At 34.6% G+C, this 17,046-nt stretch overlaps 1 protein-coding gene across 1 annotated transcript in view; it reads right to left on the reverse strand.

Annotated features, from left to right (window-relative positions):
• TLL1 (tolloid like 1) overlaps nucleotides 1–17,046 on the reverse strand; it is a 126,484-nt gene that overhangs the window by 61,759 nt on the left and 47,679 nt on the right. The window contains exons 2-5 of the mRNA XM_053940520.1: nucleotides 8,789–8,899; nucleotides 4,741–4,821; nucleotides 2,448–2,600; nucleotides 333–450 (exon numbers count right to left, since the gene is read on the reverse strand). Coding sequence (XP_053796495.1) covers nucleotides 333–450; nucleotides 2,448–2,600; nucleotides 4,741–4,821; nucleotides 8,789–8,899 — 463 coding nt within the window. The remainder of the gene's footprint in view (nucleotides 1–332; nucleotides 451–2,447; nucleotides 2,601–4,740; nucleotides 4,822–8,788; nucleotides 8,900–17,046) is intronic.

Here is a 17,046-nt window from a genome sequence, read left to right on the forward strand (position 1 = left end):
AATAAACAAATAATAAACCTGAAATACCTTTAGAAAAACACATGTGAATATTGGAAGCATGACAGGAAAAAATGAAAGTCTTATATCTATATGCGCATACATTAAGAAAATTTTATCTAGAAATAGAGAAAAGAGGTGCAGCTTTACGAAGTTACCACATATACGTGTTTCAATGAACTTAAAAGCCAGGCAGAACACGTGCATCATTTAAATGCAGTAATTATTGATTTTCCTGTGAAGTATATATATCCTTACGGGTGCAAAGCTGACAGACGTGGCTGAGAGCCAAAGGCTGAGAGCAGGCCTGTGTGTTCCCACACGTGCACACTTACCCACAGGGTCTGTAGGTGAAGACGATGTAGCTCTCCTCGTCGCTGCGCTCGATGAAGGTGACGCAGGTGTACTTCTCCCAGTGCCGCATGGCCTGCTTGAACATGGCGCGCTGCGTGCCTGCAACAGCAATTGCAGGGGATGAAAGCACAGGATTCTCCTAACTGCACCTTCCTTCTTACAACCAATATACTAGGAATGTAGGTCTGGAAGTAGTCAGTGAATCATGAAGCCCTGTGTGTCCCAGCAGTTCCATGTATGGCAAGATTCCAGCTAAAGGGATACTCAGGCCATCAGTTCATCGTAACAGATGTGCCTGCAAGGGGGCTAACGCTGCCTGAAACACCCCAGTAAATATAAAACCTGCAATAAAGATCACAACTATGTTACACCAGAGGAAGACAGCAGAAGAAATACAGCGTTGCTTATGTGCCTGCATCAGCACAACATTCCCTAAGCCATTTCCCACATGAAACTATCAAGTGAACCACATTGAGGGAGAAAAAAAAATACAGAAAGAAAAAGAACAAGCAAAATTGACTAATTTTACATCATTGCTATCTATTTAGTAGAAAGAAATTTTGGGTTTATTTTAAATTCTACAGCCTTCAATTCTGGACACCAGTTTAATCTAAGCCATGCAAATAGGCATACTGGTAAAAACATTTGATTAAAATAAAGATGTCGTGAACAGGGACCAGTCTTCCCCTTCTTTGCATCAGAAAACAAATGATCTACCAAAAGTGAGAATTTCAGAATTTGGTAAAAGCATACCTAGGTATTTTATTTTAAAATGAGAAATACATTCATAAAAGGTCAGAACTATCCCCAAGATGCAGAATTAATTATCCAGGCCAACTCTCAGCACAGAACACAACTTCAGAGAGCAGAGCAATGTAATTTCATTGTGTGACAAAAGACAAGGCTTACTGACATAGAAGCAACATGTGAGAATATAGCTGTATTGCTTCTGAGCTGAAAACCCACAAAGTGCATTATTTGGCAAGAATGTGCTAGCAGAAACACACTCACTTTGCAGGCTAAAACATAGGGACAATTAAACAAAAAATCTAACATTTTTAAAACTTACAGACAACAAAACCTGAAACTTTGTAAAAATAACAAGTTCAAATCACATCAGATTTTAAAAAAATAAAGGTTATTCCATCCCATCTTGCCCTTTTCTTTTATCTTTAAGATGTTTTTTCTAAACTTTAGAATTTATCTTTCATTATGAAAAAGGCAAAATCTTTAATATGGTGATTTAATTTAGTTTACTACGATTATTTCAGAAGGCAGTAATCCTATCGCAAAGGTCACATTTGGCACAGTACTATGTAAATACCCAAACTAAAGCCTGACTGTAGCTGTCAGTTTGAAAGGAATAACTCTGGTTTCTCCATATACAATGTGTGAGCATTTGCATGTTTCTTTTGGTTCCCTTTATTATCATATACAATAAAGAAGGATGCTATTTCATATATTTTCCCTTATCTCTTTGCTTTCCTTGCTCCGTTTTTGTTTTAAATTATCTCTTATATCCACATTGATATTGATCTATTTACATTTTTCAAGGATAACAAATGTTTTAACTTTTTCTACAGTTTTCTGCTAAGAATTTTATATGTAGCATAGCCAGTCTTTCCTTTTGTCATATACAGTGTCTGTGTGTACCCATCTGAAAACCAAATTGAGGAATGACAAAACACATTTGAGTCAGTTTAAGTGAAATTAGTTTAGAAGAACACATGTCACGCCAGTTAAATTGAAAATATTCTTGTGCTAAATATACTGCATAAAAAAAAAAATCCCTGACATTCCATTACTTAGGCTTATGGAAACAAATGTGCAACAAGAAATATTAGGTAAAGAAATAGAGCTTTCCCTCTCTAAAATGTTGCTATACATTTGTTGTTTTACATTATGTAGCTTGCCTTTGAAAACAATTAAGTATGACTAATATTTTCAAAACAGATGTACTTCAGGCCTGCTGCAACAGAAATCCTTCTACTGACTTCCATAGCATGACTTCACTTCTAAAAATTAAAGAAAAAAAAAAAAGGAAGACAATTTAAAAAAATTATCTTTCCTCTTTTCACGCAAAGCACAAAACTTACCAGTGAAATTTCCACCTATTACATACGGAATGACACCACCTGGCCATATCCTTTCTGTTCGTGATGTAGCAGCTCTGGGAAATCTGTTTTTCTCATTTTTCCCTGAGAATTTTACAGTAGTTCTTCCTTTAAATGTATTATTTTGCTCAAAACCTGCAATGATAATTGAAACACTGAATGAGACCACACACACATGAAAAAAGAGAGCAGTTATTTTCTAGCAGGTCAAACTCAAACTTCTTTATGCCCTTTCCAAGTAGAACATGGCTGTTACGTGACAGGCTATTATTACATAGTTTTCTGAGAAAGACATGAAGTCTGAATGCTCATTTTTTGAATATATCTAGAGTAACAATCTTGCACATATGTTTATCAACTGGAATGTGCATTGCATAAATACAACTAGATTTTCTCATTTAATAAAAATATTTAAGAAATCACACTCCCTGTGGTTTTGGTGGTGGTTTTTGCTTTTTTTTTCCTGGCTTTTGTTTTGGTCTGTTTTTTTTTTTTTTTTAATAAATGAGGCTTTTTCCAGCAAAGAATGTCAGACTTTAGACAGACTCAAACTAATCAAGACATTCACTATCCCTTTCATTTTTATTGTATGATCTGGAAAAAGCAAGTACAATGACAATCTTTAAAGCACTGGACAGTAAGAAATCATACATTTTCCATAAACTAACATTTGGAACCCCACAGGTAGGTTTTACTCATGGCTGGAATTTCTTTACAAGAGAAGAAAGTGTACCATTTTCAGGGATACTACCACCATTCATCCCATTACAGGTAAATCTTTCTAAATCAGCTGAAACCTACTATGAGAACAGAAAAGAAAAAGGGTAGTTAGACAAGGACTTAGACACCAAAACAGGTGCTTCTTCTCAACAATTTATAAGTTAGTTTGTAGATCTGGCCAGTTGATCAAAATGGATCCCTCAAAAAATGGTTAACAAATCCTACTCAGTGCAGCGGAAGCCTTATGTCTTATTCTTCATGGAAGATTACATTTTCCCTCTGTGAGAATCCCCTGTGGTACCAGCTGCACTTAAGTGTTAATGACCATGTCAGAATCAGGGAGGATTCCAGGGCAGAGTCATGGTAAAAAATGTTGGCATAGCCCCAAGGCTGAGAGAGCAGCAATAGGAAGAAAAGGAAGAAGCTACAGCACAAGGCAGGGAGGAAGCTGTGATACATGGGAAGAAAAGCCTGCCTTTGTGACAATCAACATGTAACTTGCATTATACCAGGAACTCTACAGAAAATTCCAGGGTTTAAAGAAAAAAAAAAAAAAAAAAAAAAAAAAAAAAACCAACAGGTAAAGCAAATTACTTATCTTTGTAATTAAATGAGTGCGTAAATGAGAATTACACAACAAATTACACACAAAGTGTCTACAGTACAGGCAGACTCTTTATCAAAAAGCTATTTTTACACTTAGTATGCAGTCATTATTGAACCACATCACATGTTTATTTAGATGTTTTACCATTCCAAATTCTTTTCATTGATGCTCTTTAGAGATCTAAGTAAGAAATTTATTCCAAATTGCACCCAAAAGATGACAAGAATTTATGCAACACTAAAATTTTAATTCTCCTTTAAAGAATGAAGATTATATATCAAAGCACCTCTGCAAAGGCAGTTACCATGCTCTGATTAACACAATGTGATGCAATTACAAGGGAGTTTCACATATTTTCCTTTCTGAAGTGAGGTTTCACACGACATTAAAGTGATGTGTTCTTGCATCAAATATAAAGTACAAACTCAGCCAGAGTTTGGGGGGATTCCACTTCTGTATGCTGCTCAATTTATCTACATTCATACTGACAAGAGTATGAATAATATAAAAATATGCTTGTTCAGCATAACACACCACAAATGCTTCACAGTATGAAACATCAGATTGCCCCACCTGGATCCAGAAAAAAGTAGGAAACAAATTAAATTAGCAGTTTTCCAGCATAGTCTGCTTGAAGTAAAAAGACACTGTATTGACATTAGTTAAGCCCATAACTGTGAACACAGTCATAAAACAAAGTTAAGCAATTTTTAATATGACATTTAAAACTATGTGTTTTAGCTTTCAGACTTCATGCTGGAAGAAGAACTCTAAGAAAATGAAATAAAGAGCTAATCTCTTCATTACTATTCTTGCACTAATAATTTTATAATTTGTTTATGCCATTAGTAACACAGGAAGGCTTTAAAGTGTTAAAGTACTATCATCATTAATGCTCATGATAAACGATCACATCAGGAAACTTGCTAATTTAAACAGTGAAAATACCAGAGCCAAATCTTCTTATCCTTTCTATAAGCTGATACAGGGCACTGCGTTTTTTTGACATTCCATGCTCTCCAAAGCCACCTTTAAAAAGAAAAGGAAAAAAAAAAAAAAAAGTAATTTTCAAAAGTTAAAACCATAGAATTTTACATGTACAGCAACTAGATTAGCCTAGAGAGGCCTCCTAAAGGAAGCTTCATATTCTTAGATAATTTCCATAAAAACATTTCAAGTATTCTTGACAATGCACTAAAAACACATGATTAGCTGAAAATTCTTCTAATATGCATTCCATTAATGTAAGCCAACATGTCTTTGTTATTCAGGCAAGTCATGACAATTACATCATCTAATTATTATTTGGAGCTTTTTTCTTCCTGGTGACCTTGACATCCTCAGAGCCATATTGATTGACAGCTAAAAGGGTTACTCTCAAAGAAATTTCCTGAATGCCTGCCATAATTTTCTCATTTCAAGGGAGGGGAAGGAGAAAAAGCAAACAGCCAAAGTTTCATCAGAAAATAAACAAACAAACCGACCCAGCAAAACTTAATCTGGTTGTTTTTGCCACGAAATATTTGTTTTTCTTTGCTAGCATGCAAATAGATGTCAATGCACTTTTAAGGCTTTGAAACATCACATACTGGTGTATATTGCAGTAAGACCTGACAGGTCTGACATATATACAGATATGTCTGTGTGATTACAACAGTCAATGAAAACCTAAGCTAGGAAGTAGTTTATTTTAACATTTACCATGCCATTTACAGAAATAAAACACATTTCTGGGTTTACTGTATCTGGGTACTGCTACATTCTCCATTCACACATAAACCTTTTGTGGCTAGAACTGGCTTTTCAAACACCAGTAAACCAGAAGCAATAACACTGACTACACTACATGAGTCAATTAAATAATTCAGAAATAATTCAGAATTTTTCTGAAAGTTTTGTGATTTTACAGGTTTGCAGTAAGTTGTATTTTACAAGTCACTACTTGTTATAGGACGAGAGAGTTTCTAAATGACTTTAACAACTGAAAAAGTAAAAGACAGAAAAAAACAGACCATTGATACCCCCAACACCACTAAAAAGGCCTTTCCCAACTTTCTGTAAAAATTTTTAATATCTATGCAGAAAATATATTTTTTAAACAGCAACTTAAATTCATATTATAGAGGAGAAAATTCCATATAAGGCAAGTGAGTGTGTGGCTGCTCAGTGAGTAACAACGTGCCTAATTATTTGCATTACGCTGTCACATAGTTCCTGGCTCCCTTGAGAAAAATTTTCCAAATTTTTAAAAACATTTAAAATAGATGAGGTAATAGATCAACACATTCCTTTACAACAAGTTACAGGATAACTATAACATAAAGTGCAGAGGATATAACATTGATCATCATTAATGTAATTGTCTCTTATGTTCACATTCATCTTAAAAAGTAAGGCTTATAGCTAAGCATTCCAAATAAATATTTAAAAAAATCATTATAAGCATCAACTGTCAAAAATAACAGAAAACCCCTAAAGAATCCATTAGTTACTTAAAGAAAGTATTATACTATATTTTTAGGGGGGGGAAAAAACCCCAAAACACTCTTCTCTTCTTGCAGTCTGTGCATTTCATTTAGTGAAAAACCAAAGAAAAAGTCTCTCACTTAACTAAGCTGCCTTATATGACTAACATGCAGCCTTGCCAAACCGTATAGACTACACAAGTTTTAATTCCTATTCACTGCATCTTCTCATAATTCAGGCAGGATAAGGAGGATACTTTTGGCAGTTTGGACTTATAAAAATATACACATAAATGTTAGCAGCCTTACTGGTTTTCTGTTTACAGTGATTATTCATTTTGGTTGTACAAAATGCAAAATAAAATGGCAGATCCATACTCCAAGAAGCTCACAGATTATCTGACCCTGCAAATCCAGGCAGATAATCCTCACAAAAAGGAGCAGTCACAAACTGAATCAGAGCCTGTGAGCCTCAGGATTTTAATTAGAGTTGCAATAACAATTGTGACTCTACCACTTCATCTTGATGGTTTACAACCAAGTATCTAATCCTTCTACCTGATGTCAGTTTTAGTCTGTGAAAATCTACAACGGAAGGTGCTCAGAAATCAAGCTTACAATTCATTGCCATTGTGTCCGTAACTAAGACTACATTTTGTTTTCTAGATTGTATATATCTAGCATTGCTTTTATTCCTTTTCCAGTTGCTACCTAATACTAATGAGCTAGCTGGCAATTTGCTCTTTTGAAATTAGGGGAGATGAGCACACAATTCCTAGTTTACACATGTTGTACCTTTAGAAAAATAAATTACATATGTGAAGTGTAAAATTGACTTCTCTAATGCTCTTTTTGGGAAGATAAGAATGTTGAGGGTTCTTTGAGAGCAGTTATGAAGTCATTAACTTAGGAGAGTTTGTTCTCCAAAGTTTAATCCTACTGATCATCACAACTGCATTGACTCTTGTTGTGCAATAAAGGTAGAAAAAACTGAAGCAAATGCATTAGCAGTACTTAACAGGGTGATTCGATATCCTGAATAGGATACCATTCACAAGAAAAGGTAATGTGCATATCACAAAACACATAAAAAAGAACAACTAAGTATTAGAAAAGAAATATAATTTTAAAAATGCTTAGAAATTTATATTTTTGTGTGGAAATTAAAAAATAATAGTAATTTTGCAGTTAAAAGAAAAAGTAGAAAAGCAAAAAGAAGCAGGAGTCAGCAAGCCAAAGAAATCACTTGACTGGATCCACTTTAAGGGGAAATGACCAATGTTGTTCTACATTTTTTCAACAAAACTAGTGCCTGAGATATCTTTAAAGGCAATTAAAACTATTTGTTTGGAGGAGAAGAGAGCAGAGAGACCACTAATTCTATTAACATTTTAAAATCCAATGCAGATCTAGATGTGATCAAAAGTTTTCCTGTTTTGGAAAAACTAGTGGATGGGAAAGGAGATAAAATAAATTTTCAAGTTGTCATAAAAATACTCTAATCCCAGCATCTATCCTGAATGAGTAAAAATATTTTTAAATGTATCAATATTGAAAGCTTAAATTCAAAATTGCTTCTTTGGTCTGAAATTTTTTTTCCACATATCAGGAATAAATTATGGTAGCTCAGTTCAGGCACACATAAAACATGCTTAAGAGAAAACAAATTTCAATAATACATTTTTGCATCTTCTAATAGTATTTTTTTTTCCAGACTATTTCTCAGTAAGTTGGCTTTCTTGGTATCATAACCTGAAAGTTTACAAATTCTCAGTTATCAATTTACAAATCACAGCCTGAAAGCATACATATTTTTAGACATTAGACAGACATCCATTTAGGCATGGATTATGTTTTCTCTCTTGCAAACAGACATTTACACATAAATAAAAAAAAATCTCTTTATCTATCTGTCTGAATACCCAGCTACCTCTGATTGCAGCTTCTGGTGCTAATGCATTGTATGTTAACAATAGTATAGAAACGTGTATTAAAATGTCAATTAAATAGTTGGTTTTTTATACAAGGCATATCTAGCAAGGATGACGAACACATTCTAGTGTTTCCTCTAGGTCTGGGTACAGAACTGGATGAAACAGTAAAAAAAAAAAAATAAAAAATCAAAAGGAGATGTTGCAATGCCAAGCTTCCAATTTTGCCTCCAGGATACCACATATGTTCTCCATAGTGTGTTTGGGCTCTGCTATCAGGAACTTTCAGTGATGAAATCAAAGCTTTGTACAATTTCCTTTCCCACATGACCACCTGCAGAGTAGACACTAATCTTCCTACCAGTTTCTGCTCCTCAATTCAACAAGATATTTTTAAAAAGAAATGATGGAATAAAATTAATTGTTTTGCTTCTCTTTTCCCTAATGTGAACCGATAGTTTTTGTTTAATAACTCTTCTAAGTGTAAACTAATGTTATGCAAGACATTATACTGACTTTCCACATTTAAAACACAGATTGCCTTCTGCACAGAATTAGCTAACAGGAAAAATAAATTAAAACAAGGTTGAAATAGCATACCTGTATTATGGCCAAGTCTTTCGTTGGAGTGCTGCGTAAGGTCAATCGTCCTGTCAATTTGAAAGATTTTTAAGTCTTCATCATCTAAGGCAATATCTCCCCAAAAGACAGCTTTAAATAAAAAAGAGCTCAATTTAATTAAAGAATTATTTGGACAATAAAGCCAATGTGAAGAATATAATGCCATGTTTACAACCTTTGGGAAACTATATGACAAACATATATTTACATCACATGTATTTCCTTACTGATCTATATTTTTCTATGGAGAAAATAAGAAAACTACCTACTAAAAGACTAGTAACTTATTCCAGAATCTTAGTCTATTTGGTTTCTTTGTGCATTACCTAAATGCAGTAAATTAAATCTAGAGTCATTCTATTAATAATTTTTTAGCATGCAGTTTTCTCTGTGTAAATACAACAAAGCATAAAAGACCCTGAGATGTGAATATTTGAACTATGAAGTAAAACATATACATTTCTGAGAAAACTGAACATTTACATTTCCTAACATCTTTCTAAAAATAGTAATTATCTGAAGGAGTTTTTATTATGTTTCAGTTGCTTTCTATATTACATCATGTTTTGCTCAGATAATTAAATCTGTTTTCTGTTAAACTAAGAAAAGAAAAACCCTTTATTTTTTATTTTCCTTTCAGTTTATTTGTATGCTTTCCTTTTATAGTTAATCTCACGATTAGGATGCTTTCAAATTTTTACTTTTCATCCAATCTCTTTTTAACCTTCCTTTGGCCTTTTTGGTGGATTTCTTCCTCTCTCTTTGCTTTTTCTTTTGCTCTATTTTCTTTCACATTTTTTATTTTTCACTTTTTCATAGGTAACTCATCTCCCCTATGCTGCCTCTACAACTCAGTGGACCATGATACAATCCCACTTCCAGGAATTTGGGATCTATAATCTCAAACTTTCATCTCCACCTATTTTTGCTGAGATTTTATCCTGAGATCTCCCTGCCAATTCAAACTTAGCATTAAAGCTGAACTCAACAGCCATATTCTCAACTGCTGGGAATGAAGTCAACAGAGCATGTACCAATTAACAGGAGCTGAAAGTGGTTATTTATAATCATTATCCAAATTCCTCCTTTTCCTGTTCCCTCAGAGTCACAAAACCCCTGGATTCAATCTCGGTGTCATCTCCAACTCCTTTCCTTCTTTCCCCCATCGAGGGAGACATCAGTAACTGCTTGGTTGTTACATAGCTCTACAGCAAACTTTCTTCACTTCCATCCAAATAAACCCTAGTCCAAAGTCCAGCTGTTACCAAATCAACCTCTCTAGCCTTCCTCCACTCAAACTGATCCTAAACATTACTGTTAATTATATTCTTCTTCTGTCTGTTTTTTATATCACACTTTAAAGACCACTCATCAGACAATATTCTCATCACAGTAGTTTCATGTTGCTGCAAATGCTACCCATTTCTCAGAATGTGATGCTCGCATTCATTGGTGTTGAACTAAATCCACTTAAAAAAGAGTTTTTACTTAAGCAAAAAGATACATATTTTTAAATAACTCCAAGATATTGTATTGCTTCCTCCAACTTACATGATTTTTCCTGAATAAAAGGCAACTATGAGAAATTACATTGAATATGCCTTTAGCCTGCCTTGTAAAATACCATTAAAACACAGATCATCTACACAGTGTTAATAATTAAATTATTAGTGAAATTAAAAATTAACCTTTTCAATTCAAAATATAACCAACATTTTATGTCTCCTCCAAATATTAATATTTCCACACACATAATTTTTTTACACAAGATAATGGTTCTTAGAAACCACAAGCACTTGAGACAATTACTGAAATTGTTCAGTCTAGCACATTGTGGAATAGTGTCCTTCCAAGGGTCACTGTTGTCATGCTCATGTTGGACACACTGGGGACATCATTCCTCTAGCTAACCTCTTCTCACCAGTGATGGTTTTACCATCACATCCATCAAGACACAAAGCCAGTGACAGCTCAAGATGTTTGGGTCTCTTTTCCCTTAAGCTTCTAGGAAAAAAAAAAAATCTCAAATTATCAGGGTTTTGAACAGTGAAGGAAAAAAGTCAGTAGTCTCCATCTGGTTGAGCTAAATATTGTTTACTTTTATAAACATCTTCTGGAGTTTTCTCTTGAATGCCATTCATAAGGGGGACCTCTGTACAAGCACGTGGAAAGATTGCAAACTTGAACAATCAGAACAAAGTTGTAAAAGGAAGAAATAATTAACATTTCTGCCTTTAGAGACACAGTGTGCCCCAGCAGAGGTCACACAGATTGCCCACACCAAACTCGCTGAAGTGCTAAAGCTTAGTAGCAAGGCCATTTTACTTTCCTGTTGATACTGAGAGTTAACAAAATGAAGATTCCAAATTAACAACGGATGATGCAAAAGAAAGCCCACTGACAGAAACACATTAGCAGAAATCACTGGTTTATGTGTGTAAGACTGATGTATAAATAGGAAAACCCAAGGCAAATCAAACTTCCTACTTAAAATAAAGTAGAAAAAAATTGGAAAATATCTGCCTTAGTCCTGATGATGCATCTTTATCACTTTCATCACTTCACTGTGGTAACATTCACTTGAAGATGAAAATTCAAATAGAAATACTAATTTCTGTGAATTTGTCTGATATAAAAGTATCTAATTTGTGTGTATATATGTAAAATATACCTTAGTATTCAGGCAGCATGTAGTAACTTTGTTGCCTTAGAAAGGAAAAGAAAGCTATTTTTGTTAGACATCTGCAGCATTAGCTAGTTTTTGATTAGAAACCAAGGAAAAGGTTGAGTTTACCAACCATGTATAATATATAATGTAACCACAGTAATATAAGTGCTCATACAAGTGTCACATAAGTGTAAACAAGTAAGCTATGTGACCAATACAGCCACATTCTCTGACATACTAAAGAAATATGAGTAACCACTAACATCAGAAATAGATAAGATTATTTGATTAAAATTATAATGGAAAGTTTGGAACTTTCTTCAGGCCACTGGCTTATTTTACTCAAGGCAATTCTGTTTTGCAGAAGGCAATAAACATGCCAAAACACAGAAACCTTGCTACAATTGTCTCACTTGACTTTAGCAACAATCTAATAAGTGTCACTTTATTTCTACTGAACGAAGCCTCTGATCTTCTGTATTAATTTAACTTTACCAAGCAAAAGAAACAACTTTTAACTGGATGTGCTTTAATTTCAATGCAGTCCAAGCAATCAGCAACTGAGACAAAAAGGGAGGTGATAACTGTTTTTTTTAAATTACACCTTTTTTCCAATTAAAGGTCTGCAGTGAATATTAATTCTGCCCTTCAAAGCCTAAAGCACAACCCTGACAGAATTATCAAAAAAGTTTAAAAATTATCCCATATAACTATTCAAAGTATCCTTTAATTTTTGGGAATGCCAGTTTAAGTGTCAAAATACTTTGTAGCAAGAGAAGACCATAGTTTTATCTCCTGCCTTAAAGTTTTTATGGCCTGAAACCATCTGAAGAAGTCACTCCATATACTTCATCATGTCACAAACCAATGGTAACGTTACAGAAAGCAAGCAGAGGATTGTTTGGGTATGCAAGGCATGATGTTAAAGGCTTTGCTAAGAGCATGTTAGGATTAAGAGCTTTAGTTGCTCCCTCTAAGGAACTTCTGACAGACTTGATCAGTTCAGATGTTCACTCATTTTTCACACATATTTAATTCTTATGTTTCATCTGGAAAATTAATAAGAATTGATAATCAACTGACTAGGCAAGAAAACAAAACTGAAACAAATGGACAGAAAAACTTTTAAAGTGATCCAAACAGAACTTTAATGTACCTCTACTTATTTAAGGTTGTGTCATATTATCTCTTATCCTATCTATTTATTCAATGATCACAAAAACTTGATCTTACAGATGGCTTTTGCATTTAATGTGAAATTGCAAGACTGACAATAAACTTAAGAAATATCTGTTGAAAATCTGAGACAGTATTAATTGTAGAGAAAAAGTATTTCAAATAGCTTTTATTATACAAAGGTTCTTAAGAAAGAAGAAAATGGACCTTTTTGTCCAATACTTGATAAAGACCCTGTCATACCAGATTTCATGCCTGTTAGTTTTTGTTTTCTATTTTTATATGATTTATACAGCCACAACATGAAGCACTTACACAAATTCAACAGAGAATATATGCATTTGTTTCAGAAAGGTGGACAAAACCTGGTTATGCAGTAAAGGCATGTTCTTCTGTAACAGTGGAAAAGAATTTTTGTGGAGCTGTTAAAATAGAGAAGACACTTAACCAGCAGATGCAGTTCTGCTTTCACACAACTCAAAAGCTCTCAGTTAAACAGCACCTTCCAAAAGGTCTTATAAAGACAAAACACTGCCACGAAAGTTTGCAACCTGTAACCAATTAGCTTACAAGCATGAAAACAAACAGGAAAATAAGTAGGTTGTAAAGTATATTTTCCATCCAGAGAACCACACCTTAATATTGCCACACAAACCACATTAATGGGAAGAAAATTAAGATTATCTGTAAACTATAGCTCAAGCACAGGAACTACAGCTACGCTCTACTACTTGTAACAGGATCTATTATTTCATGATAAATAATTAGTATGCATCTGTAAACTTTTCTGTGCTAATCTACTCTCTTCTAAAAAGACCATCAGCACAAAAAAATACCCAGTATTCTAAAGGAATAAAATATGCTACTAAGGACATGAAAGAAACATAAATTTATAAAGTAATTGTGAAAAAAGATTTGAACTATTTTATGTTTATGGATGTACACACATGGTATGCGTCAATGAGCATATACAGTGAGAATAAAAACATCTTTCACAACTTTCAAGATGTTTGGAAGAAAGAAATTATTTGCTAAATAGCATAGGGCTGCAATATGTAGCAGGATAGCTCATTCTAGGATTTGAAATAACAATTAACTGTAAGTCTGCAAAATATAGACAGGAGTATGTTCTTATAATCGCAATAGAAGAATTATCTACTTTAAGCTTCATCACAATTCCTCCTACAATTTTGCTTTTTAAAACTCAAATCATAAGCAGCCATTTTTTAATAAAATATATTCCTGCTAGCATTCCTACCAATGTTAGTAAGTTGGGATTGCTAGTGTTTGTCCCTAGAGCACAGCAGCACAGCTGAAGAAAACCAACTTGACCTTGGGGTAGGTTGGGAGCTCAGCTATCCAGCAGAGACCAACACCACCCAGAAACCATTCCCAGGGCCTGATTTGCTCTGATGACTCCACAGGCTAGAAACATGTTCAACTGAGATCTTCTCAAATTGAGATGTAAACTGTGATCTTGTCCTGTGAGCAGAGGCAGAATTTTGTCAGGGGGATTATTCCTGTACTGAGGAGGTACCAATGACAGGATTAAGGCAATATTAGAAGACATTTCAAAAGCAAAGCCTCAAATTTTGGTATGCTACTGGGAGTGCACAGCACAAGAAGTTTGTGCTTTATCCCCATTGCAGAAGCTGCCAAGAATGGACAACAGAAGATATTAAATAGAAAACTTCAAGGCATAACAAGGAAATCTGAAGAGCTCCTTTAACATCCTTAAAGGTGAGGTGCCCAACACAAAGCAAAGCCTGCCCAGTAATTCATGCAGTAGGAGGTGCCAGAAATGTGCTGGACAGCTTCAGGGCAGATATTCATCTAAATCCACATATACAGCAGTTCTAATTAGCAGACTCTTCTATAGCTGAGTCATTGAGCACTTCCCTGTAACAACACAGCTATGTGCACTATGTTCTGTCTTGGTGAGTCACTCTATTCCATACAATCCATTCACAATTTATATAACTGCCTCTAAATCTGGACATAAAATGGAAAGATTAAAGCTAAGTAAGTAAAGAAAATTTTACCTCATTACAAGGACAGCAACATACACTACTGTAACAAACCTTATTCTGTATTGCAGTGTTTGCTTTTGTTCTCCCTGGCTGCACCCAGGATGCAACACTGTATTATCATTGTCTTCAAATTATTTCAGTCTTTCCAAGATTTTCAGGTCCAATACACTTTTTTTTTTTTTTTTAGAAATTATCTGAGAACAAAATAGAGCAAATACACAGCAAAAGACCTTGTGTACAACCATGAGCATAACACTGCATGCCATACCCTGAACTCTTTCTATCACTGTTCATCACAAGTGCTACCTGCAGTTGTAACTCTGCAATAAATTCCCATGTTGCTATACAGAGCTCACAAAACTTTCAAGAGAATTTAATCAAGTGTTGGATAACTATCCAAATCAATTTGCCTTTTTATTGGACAAAAATATGACAGAAAAGGGAAGTTAATTGAAACTTTAGCAGCATGAGATAGAAGACCAAGGTAGCCTATTTTCAAAGGCACATCAAAAATTAGCTATTTCATTATTTTCAGTATGCAGCATTTCCAAATCTGCACAACTCTATCTAAGCAATTGTCACAGAAGTAACAGATATATACTGAAATAACTTATATACTTGAAAAAGCTCATACAGGCACACCTGAAAAGGAATGTAACACCTCTGATAAGCTGCTTCCATGTTTCCACATAAATGATATAAAATAGCAAGTTCATCAACACTTATAAACACTTATACCAACTCTATTTTTCAAACTTGCAATCAGAAAACAATTGTCCCTAAGCAAAGGATCATTTCCACTTTATCAGAAAATAATGACAGAGTACTTTAAACATCTCCAGACTGTACACCAGTTGGAAGTTCATTCCTCCATGCTTTTGAATGTGGCATCCCTTGACAACAACTCAGATGGACACACAAAGTTATCCAGAAATCAGCTAGCTTGTATGTGTTAGTGATGTGGCCTTAGATGAACAAATTTTAATGCAATTTACTAGAATCTTTTATGACACTATTTCCATGTTGGCAGCATTACCTGCAACTCACCAATGTCTCATGTCATCCACCTCTAGAAATCTTCCCAGTGTTCCCCATGCACAACATTTCCTTCCTTTGACCATGTGTTCACATTTACAGGTAGGATGTTGGCAAGGCAACATCCCTATTGGGATATTCAGGTACAATATACTTTCTTAGAAATCATTAAAAGACAGGGCAACTAACAGGGAACTAACTCTCCTTCTTGTTGCTCCCAAGTTACACTTATGGAGCCCCATCTGAGGTACATTTCACTACGGCCACTCCACACTATTTTCCAGGAAGTGACTACCAAACTGACCCAACTAGGATAGAAAAATCAAAAGGTAGGACCTGACTGGGAACACAAAAACAGCTCTTCTCCAAAGGTAGGAGAAGAGAAATAATTGCTGGAAAGCCATCCACCATCCTACAGAGTCAACTCACTCCAGACAGCCCTGCCAGGAGCACGGCAGTCACATCACATGCAGGTGGGCTACGAAGTGAGTGGCATGCAGCACTGGGGCTTGTCCTGATTTTTTCAAAGCATGAAACACCTCATATAAAACAATACTCATGAGAAAAATAGAATAATTGTGACACCCTTTATCAGAGTAGAACCTTCACTTGCCAAAGCAACACTTGTAGAGCTTGATCTTTTTGAAAGGGGACACTAATTATGCATCTTCATGGCACAGATAAATCTCAATTTACAGATAGCCATTTACTCTGAGCTAATTCCAGTTTTTACTTTGTTTTTAATTTCAAAACAGTGATTTTTTCAATTCCATTTTCCTTCTGCTTTTTTTTTTTTTTAGTGACAATTTTCATATTTCTTTAAAATTAGTACAATAACAATAAAAACTTCAAAAAAGCAAAGACAATTGTGACCAAAGTCACAATCTTAGGTAAAAGGACAATTTTCTCTCCTAAATTTACTGCAAGGTGTTTTGAGGATAGGCTCTTGAATATTGCAGCAGCTTCTCTGTGAAAGGTTTTGTTCTTGGTTAAGCTGCTCAACCTGGCAAGCTTCCTGACTTTCAGTAACTATTTTCTTTTTTTATGCAAGATCATCATCAACACCACACATACTTTGTATCTGGTAAAATCGACTCCTCATATAATGGGTTAACCACTCAACTGAATGCAAAGGACACTGCTCAGCAAACAGTAAAGGTGCCTGCACACTGTTGGCAAAACAAGCAGCTACACAAAGAACTTTTCTTCACCACTCATATCTGGCCTCAGGCCAGATATTGGCAAAACAAAGCTACAGAGAAATCATCTCAAGGAGACCCACTTATCCATCCTACTATTAATATTTCTTATTATAATTTTCTACAATT

The sequence above is a fragment of the Vidua chalybeata genome, chromosome 4, assembly GCF_026979565.1.
Source record: "Vidua chalybeata isolate OUT-0048 chromosome 4, bVidCha1 merged haplotype, whole genome shotgun sequence".
Lineage (NCBI taxonomy): Eukaryota > Metazoa > Chordata > Aves > Passeriformes > Viduidae > Vidua > Vidua chalybeata.